Source organism: Aspergillus thermomutatus, assembly GCF_002237265.1.
Source record: "Aspergillus thermomutatus strain HMR AF 39 chromosome Unknown NODE_111, whole genome shotgun sequence".
Lineage (NCBI taxonomy): Eukaryota > Fungi > Ascomycota > Eurotiomycetes > Eurotiales > Aspergillaceae > Aspergillus > Aspergillus thermomutatus.
The window spans coordinates 18,747-40,075 of NW_020798160.1; the positions used below are offsets into that span (position 1 = coordinate 18,747).

At 51.6% G+C, this 21,329-nt stretch overlaps 3 protein-coding genes across 3 annotated transcripts; 1 reads left to right on the top strand and 2 right to left on the bottom strand.

Annotated features, from left to right (window-relative positions):
- Positions 1 to 42: 42 nt before the first annotated feature.
- On the bottom strand, positions 43 to 1,496 carry CDV56_102867 (putative pyridine nucleotide-disulfide oxidoreductase AMID-like; the record flags this gene model as incomplete). The annotated part of the gene is made up of 5 exons (XM_026756486.1): positions 43 to 86; positions 138 to 445; positions 491 to 845; positions 901 to 1,242; positions 1,289 to 1,496. The coding sequence occupies 5 exons, from the start codon at positions 1,494 to 1,496 to the stop codon at positions 43 to 45; spliced, it is 1,257 nt and encodes a 418-aa protein (XP_026613907.1).
- Positions 1,497 to 3,214: 1,718 nt separating this feature from the next.
- On the bottom strand, positions 3,215 to 5,201 carry sidI (putative long-chain-fatty-acid-CoA ligase; the record flags this gene model as incomplete). Its single annotated transcript, XM_026756868.1, has 5 exons — positions 3,215 to 3,567; positions 3,628 to 3,957; positions 4,007 to 4,386; positions 4,434 to 4,731; positions 4,796 to 5,201. The coding sequence occupies 5 exons, from the start codon at positions 5,199 to 5,201 to the stop codon at positions 3,215 to 3,217; spliced, it is 1,767 nt and encodes a 588-aa protein (XP_026613908.1).
- A 1,725-nt stretch (positions 5,202 to 6,926) lies between these two features.
- Positions 6,927 to 21,221, top strand: sidC (nonribosomal siderophore peptide synthase SidC; the record flags this gene model as incomplete). Its single annotated transcript, XM_026757250.1, has 2 exons — positions 6,927 to 7,451; positions 7,500 to 21,221. 2 exons carry the CDS (start codon positions 6,927 to 6,929, stop codon positions 21,219 to 21,221), a joined length of 14,247 nt encoding a protein of 4,748 aa, XP_026613909.1.
- Between the last annotated feature and the right edge of the window lie 108 nt (positions 21,222 to 21,329).

Consider the following 21,329-nt stretch of genomic DNA (forward strand, 5'->3'; position numbering starts at 1 on the left):
AATGGATTTCGACACAAAGACCTACTTTGTACTACCCCCGAGCTACGCTTGCCATGGTTCCGATAGCCGCATATAATTCCAGCACACTGCGTACACGTACATTAGCACTATGCTTGTACAGCACGAGGAGAACATACCTTTGTACGCCATATCGTCCCCGAACATTGACGCCAGAACATCCTCCCCATCCTTGACTCCGTCCACCGGATGATACGAGACAGCCGTCCTACCCAGACACAGCCCGATCATGGGTGGAATCTCCTGCAATTCCTGAAAGTCTGGCTTGGAGGCGACACACTCGGCCAGCATCAACTGGTGGATATTATATCCCGCGTAGTGGCCCATGTGCATCGCGGCCCCGCAGCGTTTGATGCCGGACCAGGCGGCCAGGTCGCCAATAGCAAAGTGGTAGCTGGCATTGGGGATAGTTGATGGAAATTGCAGACTGCGTCATCAGCACTGATTATCAACTGGAAGGGAAGGCACATACGATGGCTGAACTCTAACATGGCCCTCGTCATCTAAGACCTGAGGTGGCAAATACGAGGATGTAGGCGTGCACCGGGACACCGCGCTGAGGACATGGCCCGCCTTGATGGCACGGCCGTCCGCCAGCGTGAGACACCAGATTCGTCCCGTCTTCTCCTCTACCGCGGTGGTATCGACGACGCGCTGCCCCAGGATGAGCTCAACACCAGTCTCGCGAATGAGCGCCGCCACGCGGTCCTTGAAGTCATCTGGCAGAGGCTCGGCAGAGAGAAGATGCTCACGGGAGTGTATCAGCGTAACATGCAGCTGGGGATAGAGCAGCTTGATTTCCGTCGCCATTTCCGTCCCTACGGCGCCTGTACATCACCGTCATTAGCCAGGCTGTTTAACCTAGGGGTGCTGGGAACCTACCTCCACCAACAACCACTACCCCCTGCCGTGCATTCACCACATCCGCAGTATGCTTCCTCACCTCCGCCAAAAACGCATCCCGCGTTCGACTCTGCGGAACAGCAGGAAACACCCTCCGCAGCCCCGTCCCCGCAATGAAAAAGTCATACCCTTCCTCCCGAGTCGTCCTGCTCGCCGAGTCTAGGATTGTGGCCGTCTTACGCTGGCAGTCGATAGCACTTACACTGCCCCGGATAAAGCGCACATGCGGCGACTGTAGGGCCTTAATATCGACGAAGCGGGCCCAGGTATCCGAGGCGAATTGCTCGTCCACCAGCGCTCTAGGGGATCCGATCAGGTGGTCTAAACTTGTTAGCTAGTTTGGTGGTATGAGACCGAAAGTGCGTACAGAATCCATCCTTCTCGTCTACCAGGGTAATATCCACTGGGATATGGTGCTGTGGCGGTTTGGTCTCCGGATCGTAGTTGAAGCGGGCGAGTTGGCCGCGGGAGAGGTCGAGGAGGGTGAGGGCTGCGCTGAGGCCTCCGTACGAGGCGCCTGCGATGAGAACGCGGAAGCGACGCGCAAGGGAGATGAGGCCTTCGTTTGATGGCATGGTCTTTTTTGCGACAGCGAGCGGATTGAGAAGATATGGAGGGTGAGCGTAGTTTAACAAAGGCTTTGGTTTTCGGATGACTGCTGAAGAAGATTCGGTCTGGGGACAGCGGACTGCAATGAATATAGGAGTCAACGGTGGAGCCGAAGGATCTGTTCTCAAGAAAGGATGTCTCTTGGCTGTCTCGGCTGACAAGTGTTTGGGTTTTGAGGTATTGCTTTCTTGGATTATATCTATTCTGAGTTCACTCTGTGTAACCTTCGGATTTTGAAAAGGCACTCTTCATCTTCTACTACTCATGCCGTCCCTGTCAGGCGGATCGGGCCCTTTTCCATGGGATACAATGCGACACCCCACTTCCGGCCATTCCTTATCAGATGAGCGAAATTGGTCTTGGGCAGTCGCATTGTTGGCGCAGCCAAGGCGCAGCCAAGGCGCAGTCATTAATACTGTTACGCAATCATAGCCTGGTCTTGGGAGCGGTTGTGTGAAAATCTACGAGAGTAGTACTTGGCGAAGGGGATGCCTGCAGTGTCGTTATCTGATCCGAATCATCGACTAAAGTTATCTGATCGAGGCCGTGCCACTGCCCAGTTTCATCTGATAATGAGCTCCAGATGACCGTAGGAATTGAAAAAATCAAGTCATCGTTTGCATTCCAAGAAATTTGTAACAAGCCCAACACCTGCTTTTAACTTTGCAAACAGAGACGTGAGTCCCGCAGCTGGTGCTAATTTCTGCATTATTGAAATGCGGCATTTATCTATCTGCAAGTCCCACTACCAATCTCCGCTCCATCCTGTACGTACAACTCCGAGAAGATCATTCCTAATTTGTCCTCAAAGTCCTGAAAATCCTCCGAGGCTCCAAGGCCGACGTCGCACCGGGAGTCTGCGACAGACCAAGTGGGGTGATCCTGTTCCTGTTATCAATCAGTGATGGGGAGTCGGATGGTGGCCATGGTCAGGGTAGATTTGAAAATTACAGACACACTAGAGTGCAACTATCAGCGTAGGACCTCCTGGGCGCTGTTAACACAGATCTATTGGCCTCTGGGTTTGAAAAAATATTCGTTTTAGGCTTTAAGATTCTTCTGTTCATCCGAGGTAATGGCCAGATCAAACAAGTATCCGACGTGCGCTAAACTCCGAGTAATCCCTTTTGAAGTAGCCTCCAAAGTAGCGGGTCAAAACTCCAAAGTGGTAAATCTTACGAAAGAGTTGCCTGGCTAATTTCCAGGATTTTTGTGGGCATGTGTGTTGTAGATGACCCACAGAGCCGAATATCGGCTTCGACCTATGCATTAAACCAAGAGTGGATTATTGTATTCTTTCCGGTTTTTACAGTAAAATGAGAATGAAATATCAAGGAGACACGAAATTATTCTTAGTATCATCAAAATGAAAAATTGGAAGCGTGTCTCACTATCCGTTACTTGATTTAGGATTTGGCCCTAGATAATTTTGTTTACTACTTCTTCAGGTTCGCATTCTCATCAGATTAGATGGTCATCTAATCTGATTGTGCGCAGTGGGGCATTGCATTTCTTCCCCTTTCGATTTTCTCCCAATCTTCCCTAATCTACTGCACACCCGCTTGGATTCGGGAAAAGGGAAAATAAGATCTTTGAATCAGACAATGTAAAAACGAGATTGGAAGAAATAGGTAAGGAAGAATCTAAAGGGTATATACATTCAAGTCATCAAGTCGAGACGAGTCTATTTTTCCTTTGTTGCCGTGGCCATCCGTCGCTCCAAAACACCCGCCGCAATCTTGCGTAAGTCCACCTTCCGAACCTTTCCGCTGCCCGTCACAGGAATCGTCCGGTCGACCCCCTCCTCGCCAAATACAAAGAAATACTGCGGTGCCTTGTGCCGACCCAGAGTTTCGCGTGTCCAGGCGCGGAGCTCCTCATCCGAGGGTTTTGCGGTCACGCCAGCGGCCAGCGCAAGGAACGCCCCCACGACCTCACCGTATTTCTGGTCCGGGATGCCGATCACGGAGGCCACCTCGATGGCTGGGTGTGCGGCTAGTCGCTCTTCGATCTCGAGGGGGTAGATGTTTTCTCCGCCTTTGGGTATGTTAGATCATATTGTAAACTGTCGACTGAGAGTAAGGAAAGTGGAAATACCTCGGATGATGATGTCCTTGAATCTTCCGGTGATGGTACAATATCCCTGCTCGTCAAAGATGGCCTCATCTCCTGTCTTGAGCCATGTCACTCCGTCCGAGTCGGTGACCAGTGCCTCGGCCGTCTTCTCGGGGTTGTTCCAGTACCCCTTTGTCAATTGGTATCCGGCAATGCAGAGCTCGCCGCGCTGCCCGACGGGGACGATGTGGCCCTGTGCGTCGATGACTTTGGCTTTGGCGTGGGGCATTACCTTTCCGACGGTCGTCAGGCGGCGTTCGATCGTGTCGGTTGTCAGGGCGTTGAAGCAGGTGGGAGAGGCTTCGGTGAGGCCTGTAGTCGTCAGCTACTGTTCCAGATCTGCTACAGAGAGTTTCGGTACCGTAGCTGCTGGTATACTCGGTCATATTTAGTTCCCCAAACAACCTTTTCATGAGCGGCCGGGGCGCAGGTGCACCGGCAATAATTCCCGTCCGTAGATTCGAGCAATCAAAGTTGGGTGGCTTGGGAATACTCAGGATCGCCTCGAACATGGTCGGCACGCCGTGCAGGGCGGTGCACTTCTCGTCCGAGATGGCGTGCAGCACGGCAGTCGGATCGAACGTCTCGCTGGGGAAGATGATTTTTGACCCGTGGGTTACGACAGCGAGCATGCCCAGCACGAGACCGAAACAATGGAAGAGCGGCGGCGGGCAGCATAGGGTATCGAAGGAGGTGAGGTTCATCCGGTCACCGATGAAGCGGGAGTTGTTCACTAGATTGCTGTGACTAGTTAGCTACTGTCGCCGCCACTGGCTCTATGGACGTACTGATGCGTCAACATGGCGGCTTTAGGATTGCCCGTCGAGCCGCTGGTGAACTGCAGGTTGCAAACATCCCCCGAACTGAGCTCTGCTTCACGGTCCTGTAGTGCGTGGCTGGGAGGCGGCAGACCGCGCTGGATGACGTGTTGATATGTGCTGAAACCGTTGTATTTCCCTCGCAAAATCACAATTTCCTCCAACGCCGACGATGTTCCCTGCTCCTTTGGACGGGGCCCTAACTTGGCCAGTACCTCCTCGAGCGAATGGCGGCCGATATGTGGAGTTAAGAACAGTAGTCGACAGTCTGCAGAAGACGCAAAGTCAATCTCGCGTCGGTCATCAGGAACGCTGTAGACTGTAGTAAATACCTGTATGCCCGAGAGCATAGTACAGCTCGGACGGCGTATATGTATTGTTCAGCACCACCAGAATCGCGCCGACACGCGCAGCGGCAAAGAAAACCGAGATATACTGCTCGCAATTACCCGCCATAATACCTATCCGGTCGCCCTTCTGAATTCCCATGGCCAGCAGGCCGCAAGCCACCCGGTCCGCTTCATCCTTGAGATCGGCGTAGGTCCAGCGCGCGCCAGTCCAAGGGAAGACGAGACACTCATAGTCGCCGTATTGCAGGCTCTGCAGGGTGAGAAGTTCGCCGAGGGTAATGTCTAGTAGTTCTGGTTGGGCTGGGCCTTCGACGATCGACAGCAGTTGGGGGGCCTTTCGGGGCTCAAGGTGCGAAAGAGTTTGCTGCAAACGTCGTACAGTCGCCATTTTTGAGTTTTGTATGTCGATCTCAGACTACGAAAGTCAACTTAAGACACGGAACCGCTCAGTGGAAAACCCGTCTTATATTACTACTGCCTTCCAATGAGGCCCATCGCCTCGGATAATACACCCGGTCTCGGTACCTAATAAAGAAGGCGTGTTCACAATGATTGCAGACGGATCCAGATTTTTCATGGCGTGTCTTTTTGAGCCAACTAGCACGTTTTACTGACACACTTGTCTAGAACGATGGGCTGAGGAAGAATTGAATCCATGTGGCTTTCTTGAGGAAAAGCTCCACTTTGTAGCCATGCCTCATGCCTCGCTTATCAGATTTTTCGCGTAAAGCCTTGGCATGGCGAGAGGATCGAATCAGATAATCGACGGAGTGGATTTTTGTGGGCTAGCATTTGATCAGATAAGAAATGTTCCGGAGTCACTTGAAGAGCTAGGTTAAGTCTAGGGCTTACGGAGTAGTTGTGACGACTCTGTCCTAGAACACTTACGTCAAAATTGTTGAAAGAGAACAATGATGGTTTGAACTAAAGGTAATTCCATCATATAATTCAAACCTATCTAAGGATGTGATCAAGTTGTCAATGTGGCGTGAAGCAATTTTATTAAATTCATGGTGAACTTGATGCAGCCTCGGGGTCAGTAAACAAGACCCTATATGTCGGTCGAGCTTATGCTTCAGCGGTATGGTCCTGCATCTGATGTCGCTCATGAAGTACTCGGAATGCATGGATTTATCTCGAAGGTTAGAAATCTTGCTCACCACTTATCTCAGCGCTAAGTTAGTTTCTCTCTAGGGTGTAAGGATGGACCATGATTTCGGTGGCCGTTTCCTTGTGGAATGTCCCACCCCACTCTAGGCCAAGAATGAACAAGACAGGCTTTTACTCTCAGGCCGTGGTACAATTCAACTCTTCATTTTGAAGTCAGTAGAGGACATGTCCGGGGCCTTCAATGGTCATGGTAAAAATGGATAGCAGTGAGTGTACTGGCATCAGATGATCTCAAGAATATATTTAAGTCTGGAATGAGGGACAATAACTGGAATTTATTAACTACTTTCTAGTCTTTTTTCAAGTAAGTATTGTACACCTAAGTACTCAAAAACCACCGGTAACCCACTTTATAATATAATAATAATAATAAAACGCAGTTGTGTTTTGCGAGCTGTACTGTGTACCTCAACCATGACTAACAGACTGTATCGAATCTAATCAGATGATCTAATCAGATAAATGATCCCGACTATCGGCGCAAGGGAGAAACGGTTGGCCTGAGAAATGAGGAGTTCCTGGCGCGTCTTGGCACGTGTCATTCCCTCTTGCCGTCAGCTGATCTGCTGCCCAACATGGCTAATAGCAGCCAGTTCTGGCAGCCTTTTTGCACATCATCGTCATTCCTTTTAGTCACCATCGCGGGAATTTCTTAGCTGCTGTGATCTCCCCACATGCTCCTTCTGCGCCCAATGAGATTGCCTCTAACCCCTCTGTGGTCCACTCTACCTAGGATTACCAGCGAGGGGCAGTTCTGGCGGAGTTCTTGCGTGGGAGGGAAAAAATGTAGCTCTGCAGCGTTGATCTTCATCAATCGATTTGCTTTTTTATGTCTTCAAAAACCTCCCCGTGCCGCCGTCCTTCAGAGCGCCACATCACATTCCAGTGTGCGACTCATTCTATCCGAGGTGCGCGATAATTCCGCCCGCAGTCGACTGAAGCCATGGCAGGAACAAGCCCCGCGGATGACCCAACGGAAACAACAATTACAAACCACATCAACGGCTCTCGCAGTGATGCTTCACCTGGATCCAGTGTGGTTGGAGTTGTTCCTGTGACAAAAATACCTGCTCTAGACACTATCGACCAATATGCAGTTGAACGACCAACGGTCGATTCGATTGGGCAAAGTCCCTGGTTAAAGATCGGCTCCAGCGATGTTAGCGGAGATCTCGCAATAGCATTGATCGAAGGATACGCTCGATTTGTATGCGCGTTCACTGGTCTCGATGATATTGCTTTTGCCGTCTCGCGCCAGCCTTCAACAGGATCTTCGCAGACTCTCATATGCGCTTCCGTGACCGTGACTGAAGAAAAGGAGTGGTTGCAGTCAACACAGCAATGCGCAGTGCGCGAACTCGACTTTTCATACTACAACCGAGACGAGGTTCAGTTCGTTCTGGACTTGGCTTTGACTAGTGGTCCTGAGAACGGAAACACAGATCTGAGCTCGTTCGCAGAGAGAAACGTCAGTACGCCTCAAAGTGTGAGAGACAATAGCTAATGTTTATAATAGTGTCTCTCGTTGTACGTTCGGGTTTCCAATGACGACATACGGATCAGTTTTACTTATCCAAAGCGACTGATCCCTGATGCAGCGGTGAGCCAGCTGCTGAAGACGATTGCGTTGCATATCAGGCAATCCATTGGATGTCTTCAATCCAAAGGAGTCTCGGCGGATGATCAAACTCCTGACTTATCTATCCTTAATTTTCCGCCTCTGATGGTACCCCCTCGACGAGACGATGATTCAGCGCCGCCGCACCGTTCCAAATCATTCCTTCTTCATTCTGCTTTCGAGGGCTGGGCCCAGAAAAGCCCTAGTGCCATTGCACTAGACTTCGTTCGTTCTTTACCATCGGCCAACTCTACCGCCGAGCATAGCACCCTAACCTATGCCGCTCTCGATGCTGCAGCCACCTACCTGGCAATTCATATCAGAACGCTCCTTTCAGACGGCACGCACAACACTGGCAATCGCATCATTCCTGTCTATATGTCAACTTCGCCTGAGCTCTACATCTCATACCTCGGAATCCTTAAAGCCGGTTATGCATTCTCTCCCATTCCCAAAGATGCTCCAGCTCAGCGAGTCCGTGATATTCTTCGGGATATCGACTCCTCCGTGATACTTGGCAACACTGAGGAACCGTCATCTGGGCCATGGTTCCCAGACGCAGGTGATGAAACAATATCAAAGCCAATTTGGGTAAACGTGGCTGAGGTCTCCAGATGGAAGCACTTCTCTGGAGGGCATGCTGCAATTCCAATACAAGACAGATGTTTCGATCCTCCCGACATCGATCACAATCAGATTGCCTACCTTCTTTTCACAAGTGGCTCCACCGGTAAACCCAAGGGTGTACAAGTCAGTCATCTTGCAGTAACCTGTTCGATCGAGTCCCACGCTACAGCCATCCCACTTCCTGGCACCTCGGCTGGCGATTTCCGGTGGTTCCAATTCGCGTCCCCTACTTTCGACCCGTCTCTCATGGAGATATTCGTCACGCTGGGCAGTGGCGGAACTCTCTGCTCGGCACCTCGGAGCCTGACGCTTACTGACCTGGAAGGAACAATCAACGAGGCCAGAGCAACCGTAATGATGGCAACGCCAAGCCTAGCAGCACTTCTTCGACCCTCCCGATTGACTACCCTTAAATCTTTGTGGACAATGGGAGAAAAGCTCAATCGGACAGTCATCGACAACTTCTCTCAAAAGGCGTACAACAACGACGCGAACGGGCACTCTGTCCCGGCGACAAGGATGCTAGTCAACGCATATGGTCCCACCGAAGCAGCAATCAACTGCACATTCCTCGCACCAGTCGAGTATCACACCCGTGGATCAATCATTGGCGAGGCACTTCCCACATGCGCAATGTTTGTCCTCGACCCAACCTCCCATACCCCTAAAGCAACTCCAGCTGGTCTCGCTGGAGAGCTTGCGATCGGAGGGCCTCAGGTCAGCCAAGGCTACTTGAATCGCCCCAAAGAAACTGCGAAATCCTTTGTCCAAAGTTCTGACTACGGATACCTCTACCGAACAGGTGACATGGCTCGCATTGTCTGGGATGAGAAAGGCGCACAAGTCATTGAGTTTCTTGGGAGAATCACATCTGACCAGGTGAAGATCAGCGGTCGTCGAGTTGAGTTGGGGGAGATTGAGTCTGTCCTTACCACCTTGACGGGAGTGCGAGAGGTTGTGTCGGCAGTCTCCAAGCGTGATGCAACGGTACAAGGCAGTGAGGAAATTGTGGCATGCATTGTGACGGACTCGCCTGGCGAGGACGCAAGACGAGAATTTGTCCAATTGGCAGATGAAAGAACGCATCGTCATCTTCCTGCATACATGTGTCCATCGTCTTATCTCTTCTTTGACTCACTCCCGCGATCAAGCTCTGGTAAGGTCGACCGTAAAGCTATCGACAGCATGCTGCAACAAGGCGAAGATAGTGGTATCAAGTTCTACCTCCCTTCGAACAAGGTTTCGGAAGCGCGGGAGACGGCGCAGGATGATTGGGATGCCCTTGATAATGAGAAAGCTCTGGAGCTACGAAATCTTGTCCTCAGTCTCATTTCGACAACCACTGGCGAGGAGCCCTCTGTGATTAAACCCAGCACGAGTCTCTATTCGCTGGGCTTGGACTCTCTGGGCGCGATGCGATTATTACAGAAGCTGAGAGATCAATCCATTGACCATTTATCGGTGGGCGATGTACTACAGTCAGATACCATAAAGGGGCTACTTTCACTCATTCTGAATGGTAAAGCAAAGCTAGAAGGGCTTACCAATGGACAGCCGGCGAATCACCCATCTATGTTCTTGACGCAGCAGCTGCAAGCGTTTAACGATACGAACCGCTCGACATGCGCTGAAAGGCTTGGAATAAGCCCAGAGAGAATTCAGACCGTCCTACCCACTACGGAAACGCAGTCTGGTATGCTAACGAGCTTCCTACGTAGCTCAGCCGATAGCTCGTTTGCTACTCGGTCCTACGTCTATCATTCTGTCATTTCACTCGAGCCTTATGTGGATATTGAGCGGCTGAAGAAGGCCTGGGAGTCAGTGATCAGAAGTTATGATTCCTTCCGAACGATTTTCTGCTGGCTTGACGATGACATGGCTCCCTTTGCGCAATGTATTCTCAAAGAAGATGCAGAATCGGCACCGAACTGGGCTGTCTACCATACTCCCGGGGATTCCACGCAGAAAGATGTCCTGATCAAGGCTCTTCGAGAGGCAGAAAACACAATTACCCTGGAGCGCCCCCCATGGAAGCTATCATGGCTCGAGGGGTCAGAGGACAAGGGTATCATATTGAGCATGTTTCACGGCATATTCGATGGGGGCTCGTTGCAACTTCTCTTGGAAGACGTGTCGTCGGTTTATGGTGGACAGCCACCAGCACGCCGAACCTCGTTAGAGCATGTTGTTAAACACCATTTTCAGACAAATCAAACAGCAACATCGAACTTTTGGAGAGAATATCTGAATAACTATTCGCCAATTGCTTTCCCTTCTCTGACCGCCTACCGAACTCCAGCTGTTAAGATCACGGACTGCGTCGAAATGACGGCTCGCACAACCCATGATATTCTCAAGCGACGATCGAGAACAATCGGGTCAACACCACTTTCTGTCCTTCAGGCGGCCTGGGCCTGTCTTCTACTCGCGTATACTGGAACCCAAGATCAAGACGTGGTCATGGGTAGTGTTGTATCTGGACGTTTCGATCCTGACTCCGAAGTTTGCGTTGGTCCGACTTTCACGACGATTCCTGCTAGGTTGGCGCTCGGGCAGATTCCTAAGGCTGGGGGAAGATTGTGGACAAACAAATCTGTTGTGGCTCATTTGGCGAGTCTGAACGCAAAAACATTATCGCATCTGCAACCACGTCTCGGATCATTAGTCACCGCCGATGGTAGGCTTCCCTATGACACGATTCTTGCCTACCAGGACTTCAGCGCCGGCTCCAGCACTAGTGGTCTATGGAAGTCAATCGATCATCCCCCAATGGCGAACGATTACGCCGTGATGATTGAGGTTTGGCCTGCTGCAGACTCGTCGTTGACCATGCGCGCAAGCTTCCATCTCTCTCAAATGGACCGCGACGGGGCCGAGATGATGCTCCATCAATTGGACGACATCGTTGCTTTTATCCTTGAGAATCCGGAAGGAGATTTCGAGAATGCTCTGTTGTATACCCGTTCTCACCTCAAGGCAGTATACAACCCAATGCCGAAGATGGCCGATGAAGTTTTCGACGGAGCTCTGATACACACCAAATTTGAGGATCATGCCAATTTACATCCAGAGGACATGGCGCTTTTATTCAAGTACGACCTCGATGATGACCATAATCCGCGAAACATTTCATGGTCGTACGGGGAGCTTAACGCACGGGCTGATCATTTGGCATCATACCTTTGTGAGACATACGGACAATTGACAAACACAGTGATACCCGTTTGTATCGAGAAAAGCCCCGCGATGTATATTGCCATTCTGGGTATCCTCAAGGCTGGCGGCGCATGGTGCCCTATTGATACATTTTCCCCCGCACAGCGTCGGCATGATTTAATTGAACGAACTGGAGCCAGAGTGCTCCTCGTTTCTAGTGAGGATGGAGCGCAACCGAAGGATGCCATTCCCGTTGATATCGATGTCGTTGATGTTAGTAAATACGCTGATCCGCTGGTCAGTTGGCCGAGCATCGACCGAGGCAGCTCAAAGAAGCTGTCAAGTCCGGCGGGCATATCATACCTGATCTGGACGAGTGGAACCACTGGTGCTCCCAAGGGCGTACCGATTACGCACTCGGCTGCCGTGTGCAGTTTCAAGTCACTCAGGAAGGACATCCCATCTGACGTTTCTGGCGGCGTTGTGCGATGTTTGCAATTTTCTCAGTACACGTTCGATGTGTCAATTCAGGACATCTTCTATACCTGGAGCTTGGGAGGGGTGCTGATCTCTGCAACTAGAGAAATCATGCTTGGGTCATTCGCAAAGCTGGCGAATACCACGCGAGCAACCCATGCGCATCTGACCCCTGCCTTCGCCGCTGGTGTCCCGAGAAAAAGCTGTGAAACGCTGGAGGTGATTACCATGATCGGCGAGAAGCTAACACAGCCCGTTGCCGACGACTGGGGCACGGATATGAGAGCCTATAACACCTACGGCCCGGCGGAAGCGACAATCGTCTCTACCGTGCGAGAATTTGGAAATGAGTGCATGAACATCAAGAGCGCCAATATTGGCTGGCCCCTGGAAAGTGTCTCGGTTTTCGTCACGAGGAATCGGCAAATTGTGATGAAGAATGCCGTTGGGGAGTTGGCGCTGGGCGGTCCACAACTTTCTCCGGGATACTTGAATCAAGAGGATGTCACCAAGGCGAAGTATGTTTGGAGCGACGAAGCTCGACAGATGCTGTACTACACGGGCGATCTTGTTCGGATGCTCGCTGACGGGTCACTGGAGTATATCAATCGTGTTGACGACTTGGTGAAACTTGGCGGTATTCGTGTTGAGTTGAGCGAGATCAGCTTCTCCCTCGGCGGATGCCACCCACTGGTTGATAATATCGAGACGCTCGTTGTTAACCGGCCCGATCGGCCGAGCAAGGTTGTCGTTGCTTTCCTCTCTGCACCAAATGCGGCCGAAGGCGATGCGAGCGACGGTCTTCTACTACTCAACGACACCGCTCTCGAGATTGCTCTCTCTACACGCGAGAAGGCGCATACGGTTCTCCCCGCTCACATGATTCCGTCCGTATACCTCGTAGTCAAGAGGATTCCTCGTACCCAGTCCGCTAAAACAGACCGCCGCGCGCTCCAAGCTGCATATGCTTCAGTGGATATCGAGAACTGGGAAACACGGATGAATCCTGAAAACAATGCTTTAGGCCACCCGGCGGACGACCCAGTAACATCCAGTGCGATAGAAAAGATTGTGCAAACGATAGCCTCGCTTACCAATATTTCACCTTCGATCATAACTAAAATGAGCAGGCTCAGAAGTCTAGGTATTGACTCTATCCACGCAGTTCGTCTCGCATCAAGGCTCAATGAGGCCGGGTATCAACTTTCTTTCATTGAAGTCCTCAACTGTGTCACAGTACAAGATTTGATCAGATTATCCACATCCTCTCGCGAGGTTCGCAGAGCGCCGGCTGCTCAGTTCGACATGAACCTTTTCAATGACCAGTGGCACAACATTGTGGCCCCGAAAGTGGACGACGAGTTTTTCACTGTGCGAGCAACCCCCATCCAGGAGAGCCTGCTTAGTGAGACAATGGGCACTTACAACCTGTACTGGAGTAATCACTTCTTCTCTCTTGAGAGGTCTGTTGATGTGACACGGCTGAAGCAAGCTTGGTTTGCACTTTGCCAAAAGAACGAGGCCTTGCGGACTGGGTTCATTCCTGTTGCCGAGGTGGATAACAGTCCTCGCAAGGACGAACTGGACTTCTCCATCTTGCAGGTCATTTACGATCACTCCACTCTTGATTGGGAGTATACAGTGTGCGAAGAGCATGAGTGGGATCGATTACTTCACTCTCGCATTGAAGGTGTCATGAAGACACACCAGAAGACTTATTTCAGGCAGCCCCCCTGGGCAGTTACTGTATTGGACAAGGGTGTAGAACGGGTCATGGTGCTGACTATTCACCATTCTATACATGACGGGCCATCTTTAGATCTGATGGAAAAGGATTTACGTTCTGCATATACCGACAAGCCACCCTCCAGATACCAACTTAGTAGCGCGCTTTCCAAGATCCTTCCAACAGAGGAAATGGTTGCTGGGACCCGCAGCTTCTGGAACGCTGAGCTTCAGAAATTCTCTGAGCTTGATGTCCCCGCCTGGCCGGACTTGACTGGGAAGAGGACACAAGAGAGCGCCGCGCAGGAGCACAATCTCATCTCAGAGCAAATACCCCTGACGGAGCCTCTTGCAAAGCTTCGATCCCTCTCAGCCGAGCTCGGTGTCTCCTCCATTGCTTCCCTCATTCGTGCGGCGTGGGGTTTCGTATCGCTGAGTTACCTTGGTATTCCGGCAACTGTGTTTGCGGAGACAATTTCTGACCGTGTGCTGCATGCTGACCTCGAGAATGGCATTGGTCCCTTGATTTCCGTTGTGCCAGTGCCATTTAACCCAACAGGAACTGCCCGGGAGGTTCTTGCAGAACAGCAGCGTGTCTCTGCTCAATCGAGGAAGTACCGCCATATACACGCTCGCGAGGTGCGCAAGATGCTCAAACGGCCTCGTGGTGAGCCCTTGTATCCGGCAGTATTCACCTTTCACCCGGCGGGTGCAGAGGCGAACGTCGCTGCTGACAATGGTCTGTGGCGTGAGCTTGAGGATCGAATTGGGTTGCACGTTGAGCACCCTATGGCCTTCAACGTACTGCAAAATCCTGACGGGTCCCTGGTTCTAGAAGCGTCTTCTGATGCATCTCTCATGAACCATAAACACCTGTCTGTCTTTGTTCGCCAGGTTGACAGTCTCGTCAGCGCGATGTTGGCGAACCCAGATAAGGAGCTACGGGAACTGGTCAATCACCTTCCCCCTTTGCTCAAATCAAAATCGTCGCAGCGTGTTAGTGAGGCAGTTAGGAATTCAGTTAACATCAGCCCAACGCACTGGCTGGAGCTCAATGCCAGGGAACATCCGGAGTGGACAGCCGTCGAAGTGGCCAGCAGCATCAGTGCCAGCGGCATCGAGAAGCAAAGTATGAGCTACGGTACGCTGAATGCTGCAGCGAACTGCGTGGCGGCCTTCATCGCCTCGCTGGGATACAAAAATAGAATGATTTCTGTTTGCGCTGGACGAAATCTTCCGTCGTACCCCGTCATCGTCGGTATCTTCAAATCAGGAAATACCTATCTCCCCATTGACGACAACCTTCCAAATGATCGAAAAGCATTTCTCATCGAGGATGGCAACTGCCCGCTTGTCTTCACCGAGTCGGCATTTGCGGCTACATTCTCCGATGTCCCCGAAACGTGCCGTGTGATGTGCATTGACGATCCCTCCTTCGTTGATTCCCTGGCAGGCATGCCGACTGACAATCGGGCGTATCCAAGTGACCCACAAGACAACGCCTACGTGCTTTACACGTCAGGCTCTACAGGGAAGCCTAAGGGTGTCATGGTGTCAAGGGCGAATCTGTCGTCATTTATCGAATCGTTCTCGGAATTCGTTTGTCGAGTGGCGCCAGCCACACTGGAACTTGGTGGTCGAGGTCGGTATCTTGCACAAGCCAGTCGAGCGTTTGACGTCCATCTCTTAGAAATGTTCTTCCCCTGGCGTCATGGCATGGCCTCCGTAACTGCTGCGCGAACAATGCTTTTGGATGATCTGCAGTTGACAATCACGAAGTGGGGCATTACTCATGCCAGTATGGTGCCGTCCTTGGTTGACCAGACAAATCTACGGCCAGAACTATGCCCAGAACTGAAATACCTGAGTGTTGGAGGGGAGAAGATTTCGAAGAGAGTATTGGACACTTGGGCTGGCTTGCCGCATGTCGCCCTGGCCAATGCGTATGGACCAACGGAAGTCACTATTGGTTGCACATTCGCCCATGTTGGCAAAGAGACCACCATTCGGAATATTGGGCCTCCCTTGAGCGCCTGTACTTGCCACGTTCTAATCCCCGGAACCGTGAACTACGCCCTTCGTGGTCAAACGGGAGAACTGTGTTTCACCGGTGACCTTGTGGGCAACGGATATCTAAACAGACCGGATGCGACTGGCTTTGTGCAAGGCCCTGGCGGCGAAAAGATGTACAGAACCGGGGACATTGGTCGCCTGATGATTGATGACACTGTGGAATATATTGGTCGCGGCGACGACCAAACCAAGATCCGCGGGCAGCGGTTGGAACTCGGGGAGGTCTCAGAGGTTATTCGTTCCTCTTCTCCCGTCGAGATTGGTGTAGTCACCACGGTTGCGAAGCATCCCAGTCTCGCGAGAGCGCAGCTAATCTCGTTTGTTGCCCGAGCTGGTGACAAGAGCCGTCAGCGTAGCGGAGATGCCACCTTAATTCACTCTGACTTGGCAACCTTGTGCAAGGACCTTCGGGACGCCTGCAAGCGAAAGCTGCCAGACTACATGGTTCCCGAGATCATCCTGCCAATCACATATATCCCACTGGCACCAATGTCAGGGAAGGCAAATATCAAGCAGCTGCACGGCATCTTCTCAAGCTTGCCCCTTGTGAGCATTCTACAAGGAAACAATCCAGGCACTAGCGACACTGCTGCTTTCACTGGTAGACCTTTGACTTCCGATGAAGAAGCTGTAGTCAACGAAATCTGCGCTGTGATCAAGATCCACCAGGAGAGTATCAATCCATTAACAAACATTTTTGAGATCGGCCTGGATAGCTTAAGCGCAATCAGCTTATCGGTGAAGCTCCGGAACATAGGATACGACGCTACTGTCGCCCTTGTGATGGGCAACCCGGTAGTCGAGCAGCTTGCTCAGCTCCCCAGAAGCTCAACCAAGGCCGCAACAGATCCGCGCAATGCAGAGTTGATGAAGAGACTCTCTGAGCTCGAGGCCGAATACCACAGGAACTATACCTCAGCTGCAAATTCCGGTCAGGTAGTTGTACGGCCATGCCTTCCTCTTCAGGAGGGTCTAGTCGCCCGCTCCATCAACAGCGAAGGGGATCAGCTCTATGTCAATCATATTGCTCTCGAGCTCGATCCTGGTCTCGATTCTGAGCGATTGAGGTGCGCATGGCAAGCTACTGCTGACAATAATGAGATCCTCCGGACTTGCTTTGCTCCTTTGGAGAAAGAGATCGTTCAAATTGTTTTCACTCCAGGCCGTCCAATATCATGGACGGAGGAAGAATACGACAGCCTCGAGCAATCCATTACGCTGCAAAGAGCGAAGCAGCAACAGATTTCTCGCGGTATCATCGAAAATATCACAGATGTCCCACCAGTGCGATTCCACTTGGCAACGTCATCGTCGTCGAAACATTCATTGGTTTTGTTCATTGCAATTCACCACGCTCTCTATGACGGCGAATCGTTCTCGATGCTCATCGAGGACGTCGCGGCGCGCTATGTAGGAGAGCCTGTGCTCCAGCGAGGCTCACCAGCCGCTTTTATCGAGCATGTATATGGTCAGAATCTGGAGAAGGCACGGCAACACTGGGCGAGCGCGTTCAGTGATTGTCGGCCTACAATCTTCCGTGTGGACACTGGTGCTGTAGAGGAGACTACCTTCGTGAACAAAAAGCTCCGTGCCGGCCTGGCTGATTTGGAACGTCGTTCGGCCAATTTGCACAGTACAGTCCCGTCCCTGATGCAAGCACTCTTTGCCCTTCTCCTGGCTGATAAAGTCAACGCGTCCGACGTCACTTATGGACTTGTCCTCTCCGGTCGGGCTGTGGCAGTCCCCGGTGTGGATTCCGTGCTCCTGCCTTGCATTACGACCATTCCGGGTCGATTGAATACCAATGGCTTGTCAACTGTCGCTGAGGTTGTCGCGTACGTTCAACAATCAAATGCCCGGTCCCTTGAGTATCAACACACCTCGCTGCGCCGTATTCAACGTTGGCTGAAGTTGGAAAAGCCTGTCTTCGACTGCCTCTTCTCCTACATCCGCAGCACACCAGCACTCAAGCACAAATTGTGGGAGGAGCTCGAGAGTAACATGCCTTCCGAGTACCCCCTTGCCGTTGAGATCGAAGCGAATCATGCTAAGGACGAATTGTACGTTCATTGTGGCTTTTCGGCATCGTTCGGTTCAGTCGACCGTGGGCAAGAATTTGTTGAGAAACTCGACGCGCTGTTGTCAACCTTCTTGTCTGGAGACGACATTGCGTTGGACAGCTTCAGTCTTGCTGGTTCTGGAGCTCCTGGCTCACGCGAATCTGCAGTGAAATGGGAGGAAACAGATTGGTCTACGACTGAGACAAAGATTCGGGACATCACGGCGACTTTCTGTGGTCTCGACGTGGTGAATGTGTCGAAGGGAACGTCATTTATCAGTCTCGGTATTGACTCGGTGACCGCTATCCAATTTGCACGGAAGCTCCGCGAGCTGCAGTTTAGAGTTGCACCGTCAGATATCATGCGCTTCCCGTGTGTTGGCGCGTTAGCCAAACACATTGACGAGCGTCCAGCTGGGGGACACCAGGCAGTACGCCCCGAAACCAAGAAGGCCAGAGTCTCGCTTGAGGCTTACCGTGACAACGTTCGTCTTCTTAGTGCTGGAGATTCAATCGCGGCAATGTTTGAGTGCACGCCTCTGCAAGCGGGCATGATCACTCGGACACTTGGATCTGACTCTCAAGTTTATGTACACCCCCACATTGTTCGACTCACTAATGGCGTCGACATTGATCGCCTCAAGAATGCTATTGCAGAGGTCGTCTCGAAAAACGATATTCTCCGTACTTCGTTCCATCCTAACACTGAGAATGGAGTGATCTGGGTTGGTGCGGTGCACACAAATCCTCCTCTCCAGTGGAAGGAGATCACACTGGCCTCGAACGCGGATGTCCTCGCCGAGATAACCTCCCTGTCCTCTTTCCGGGAAGAGGCCGATTTTGAGACTCCACCACTCAGATTTGTACTGGCTCATCAGGGAAATGAGACGCTTTTTGTTGTGCTCATGCATCATGCTCTTTATGATGGTGCCTCATTGCCTCTCCTCTTCGACGATTTGGCCGCTGCTTACCACGGCCAAGCTATGGCACAGCGGCCTCAATTTTCTGATATTGCCCCCCACATACTGGATGGTCAGAATGACTCTTGCGATTTCTGGACAAAGAAACTGGCTGGTTACGAGCCTGTCGAGATTCCTGCTCTCACTTCTTCGGATGCTACTGAGCGCATGCTCCTTTCAGAGCGCAAAATTGGCCTTGACGTGGGCAAGGTTGTTGAAAGGTGCAAGGCCATGGAGGTAACCATTCAAAGTATCGCCCTCTTGGCTTATGCAAAGGTCGTCGCTTGCCTGTTCGGGAAGCGCGATGTGGTCTTCGGTCAAGTCCTCGCTGGTCGCTCATTACCAGTTCCTGGTGCCGAGCAGACCATTGGCCCGCTGTTTAACACTGTAGCTCAGAGAGTCTCGTTTGAGCCTACGTTCTTGAGCAACCGTGAGATGGCCCAACGAGTCCAACAGCTTACCTCTGAGTCACAGATTTTTCAGCACGCGCCCTTGAAGGATGTGCAGAAGGCTCTGAGGCAAGAACATAGCATGGATGCTGCCTCACTATTCGACACACTCTTCGTATTCCAGAAGAGTGCTGACATTGGGACTAGGCTGGATGAACAACAGATTTGGAGACCTTTCGAGACAGATGGATACGCTGCGCAGGCTGAACATAAACTCAATTTGGAGGTAGATCACGGCCAAGAAGCTATTACCATCAGCGCCTCGTGCAACGGTCGCTACATGTGCCAACAAGCGCTTGATCAGTTTATGATGGACTTCTGTGAAGCATTCCGAGACATCATTGATCATCCTACCAGATGCGCCACTGCTGCGCCGGAGCGACTTGGTGGACTACCTCTTCGATTGTCCAAGACTAAGAAACCAGAACGAGGTGAAAGCGAGACTGACGCACCTGCACACGAGTCGATTGTTCGTGATGTCCTCGCTGAGGTGGCCGGCGTTCCAGTTGACAGCATCATGCCAAACACCAGCATTTACAATATTGGTTTAGACTCATTGTCTGCCATTCGCATCGCTTCCATTTGCCGAAGCAGAGGATTAAAGGCAGGTGTGGCTGATATCCTTCAAGGAAACACTCTACGAGGTATCAGTTCACGGATTGTATCAACGGTCGAGAAACGCATTCAAACCCAAGAGCCCCTGATTGAAGATTATGAAGCCGTGGAAAAGACAGTTCTTCAGCGGCTCGAGCTAATCAAGGACGCGGTCGAGACCATCCTGCCGTGTCTCAGTGGTCAGCTGTACCATCTTGCCAGCTGGTTGAAGTCAGGACGAACCTTGTTCGAACCTGCTTGGTCTTACTACAGCATTGAACGTATCGATAGTGCTAAGCTTGAGAAGGCGTGGTATCAACTACGTCAACGACATCCTATTCTAAGGACTTGCTTCGCGGCAACTTCACCATCAATGGCCATTCAGATTGTGCTCAAACAGGCACCACGGAACGCGGAGATATTCAAGGTCATCGAGTCTCCCGCTTGCATTGAAGAAGCGGCCAAAACCCAGGCTAGGGAAGAGGCGTTGAATGCATCATCTTTGTTTGTTCCTCCTGTCCGCCTCCGTCTTCTGAAGGCTAGCGACAAGGACGGAATCCAAGTTTTCATCAATCACGCTGCATACGACGCATGGACAATGCCGATGTTTGTCTCTGAGCTCGCACTGCTGTACCGCGGGGAGTCAGTCAATTCAAATCCGGACTTCCCCTCTTTCGTCGAGCACGCCACACGGTCTTTGCGAGAAGTGGACGAAGAAACCTACTGGTCTTCGCAGCTTGGCTCCAGCGCTCCAACGATCATCAAGCCCAAGGATCAGGAACTACCCAGGCAATCATTTGTCGGCGCATGGGAGAAGGTCAAGAATCTGTCTCAACTGGAAAGCAACTGTCGTTCTGTAGGCCTCAGTCTACAGACTGTAGTCCTACTGGCCGTGTCCCGCTGTCTTGCAAGAATGACCGGGGTGCAAAGTCCCACCATCGGCTTGTACCAGACAGGTCGCTCAGCCTCGTTCAATAACATTGAGAATATATTAGGACCTTGTCTGAATGTTACGCCGTTTACATTCCCCAGCCCAGGAGCTGAAAGCAACGTGGTAGACGAAGTGCGAGCAATTCAAGCCTCCCTTGCAGAACGTGTGCTATACGAGCAGAGCTGCCTACGCGATATCCTAGTGAGATGGGCTAGTACCAAAGGTAGAGGACCACTGTTCAACACCTGGGTTAACCTCCTCTGGATGCACCAGGCACCTGCTCGAGGTGACGCGGATCTCTTCCAGCCTCTGCGGATCGGGGTGCCAACGGACTTCATACCCGATTCCCCGTTACCGGACCCAAGCGGGCAGGCTACCTCCGTCTCGGCGTTGGATACCGCATACCTGCCTGCTGAGAACCTTTATATTGATATTGGGCCTGATCCTAGGACGGATACCATCGGGTTTGGTGTCCGCGTGGAAGGTGGACTTTTGACGGAGGCGGAGGTGCATGAGATGGTGGATGATGTCAGTGGTGAGATTGAAGGGATTATGGCTGCAATTCGGTGAGGCAGTTACACGCTGAGGTTTGAATTGTGCCAGTTTGTATAGTATGGAAGAGGGCGATGAGGAGGGGAAGTTGAAAGATGAGATGTTTAGAAGTGCACTGTGGCCGAG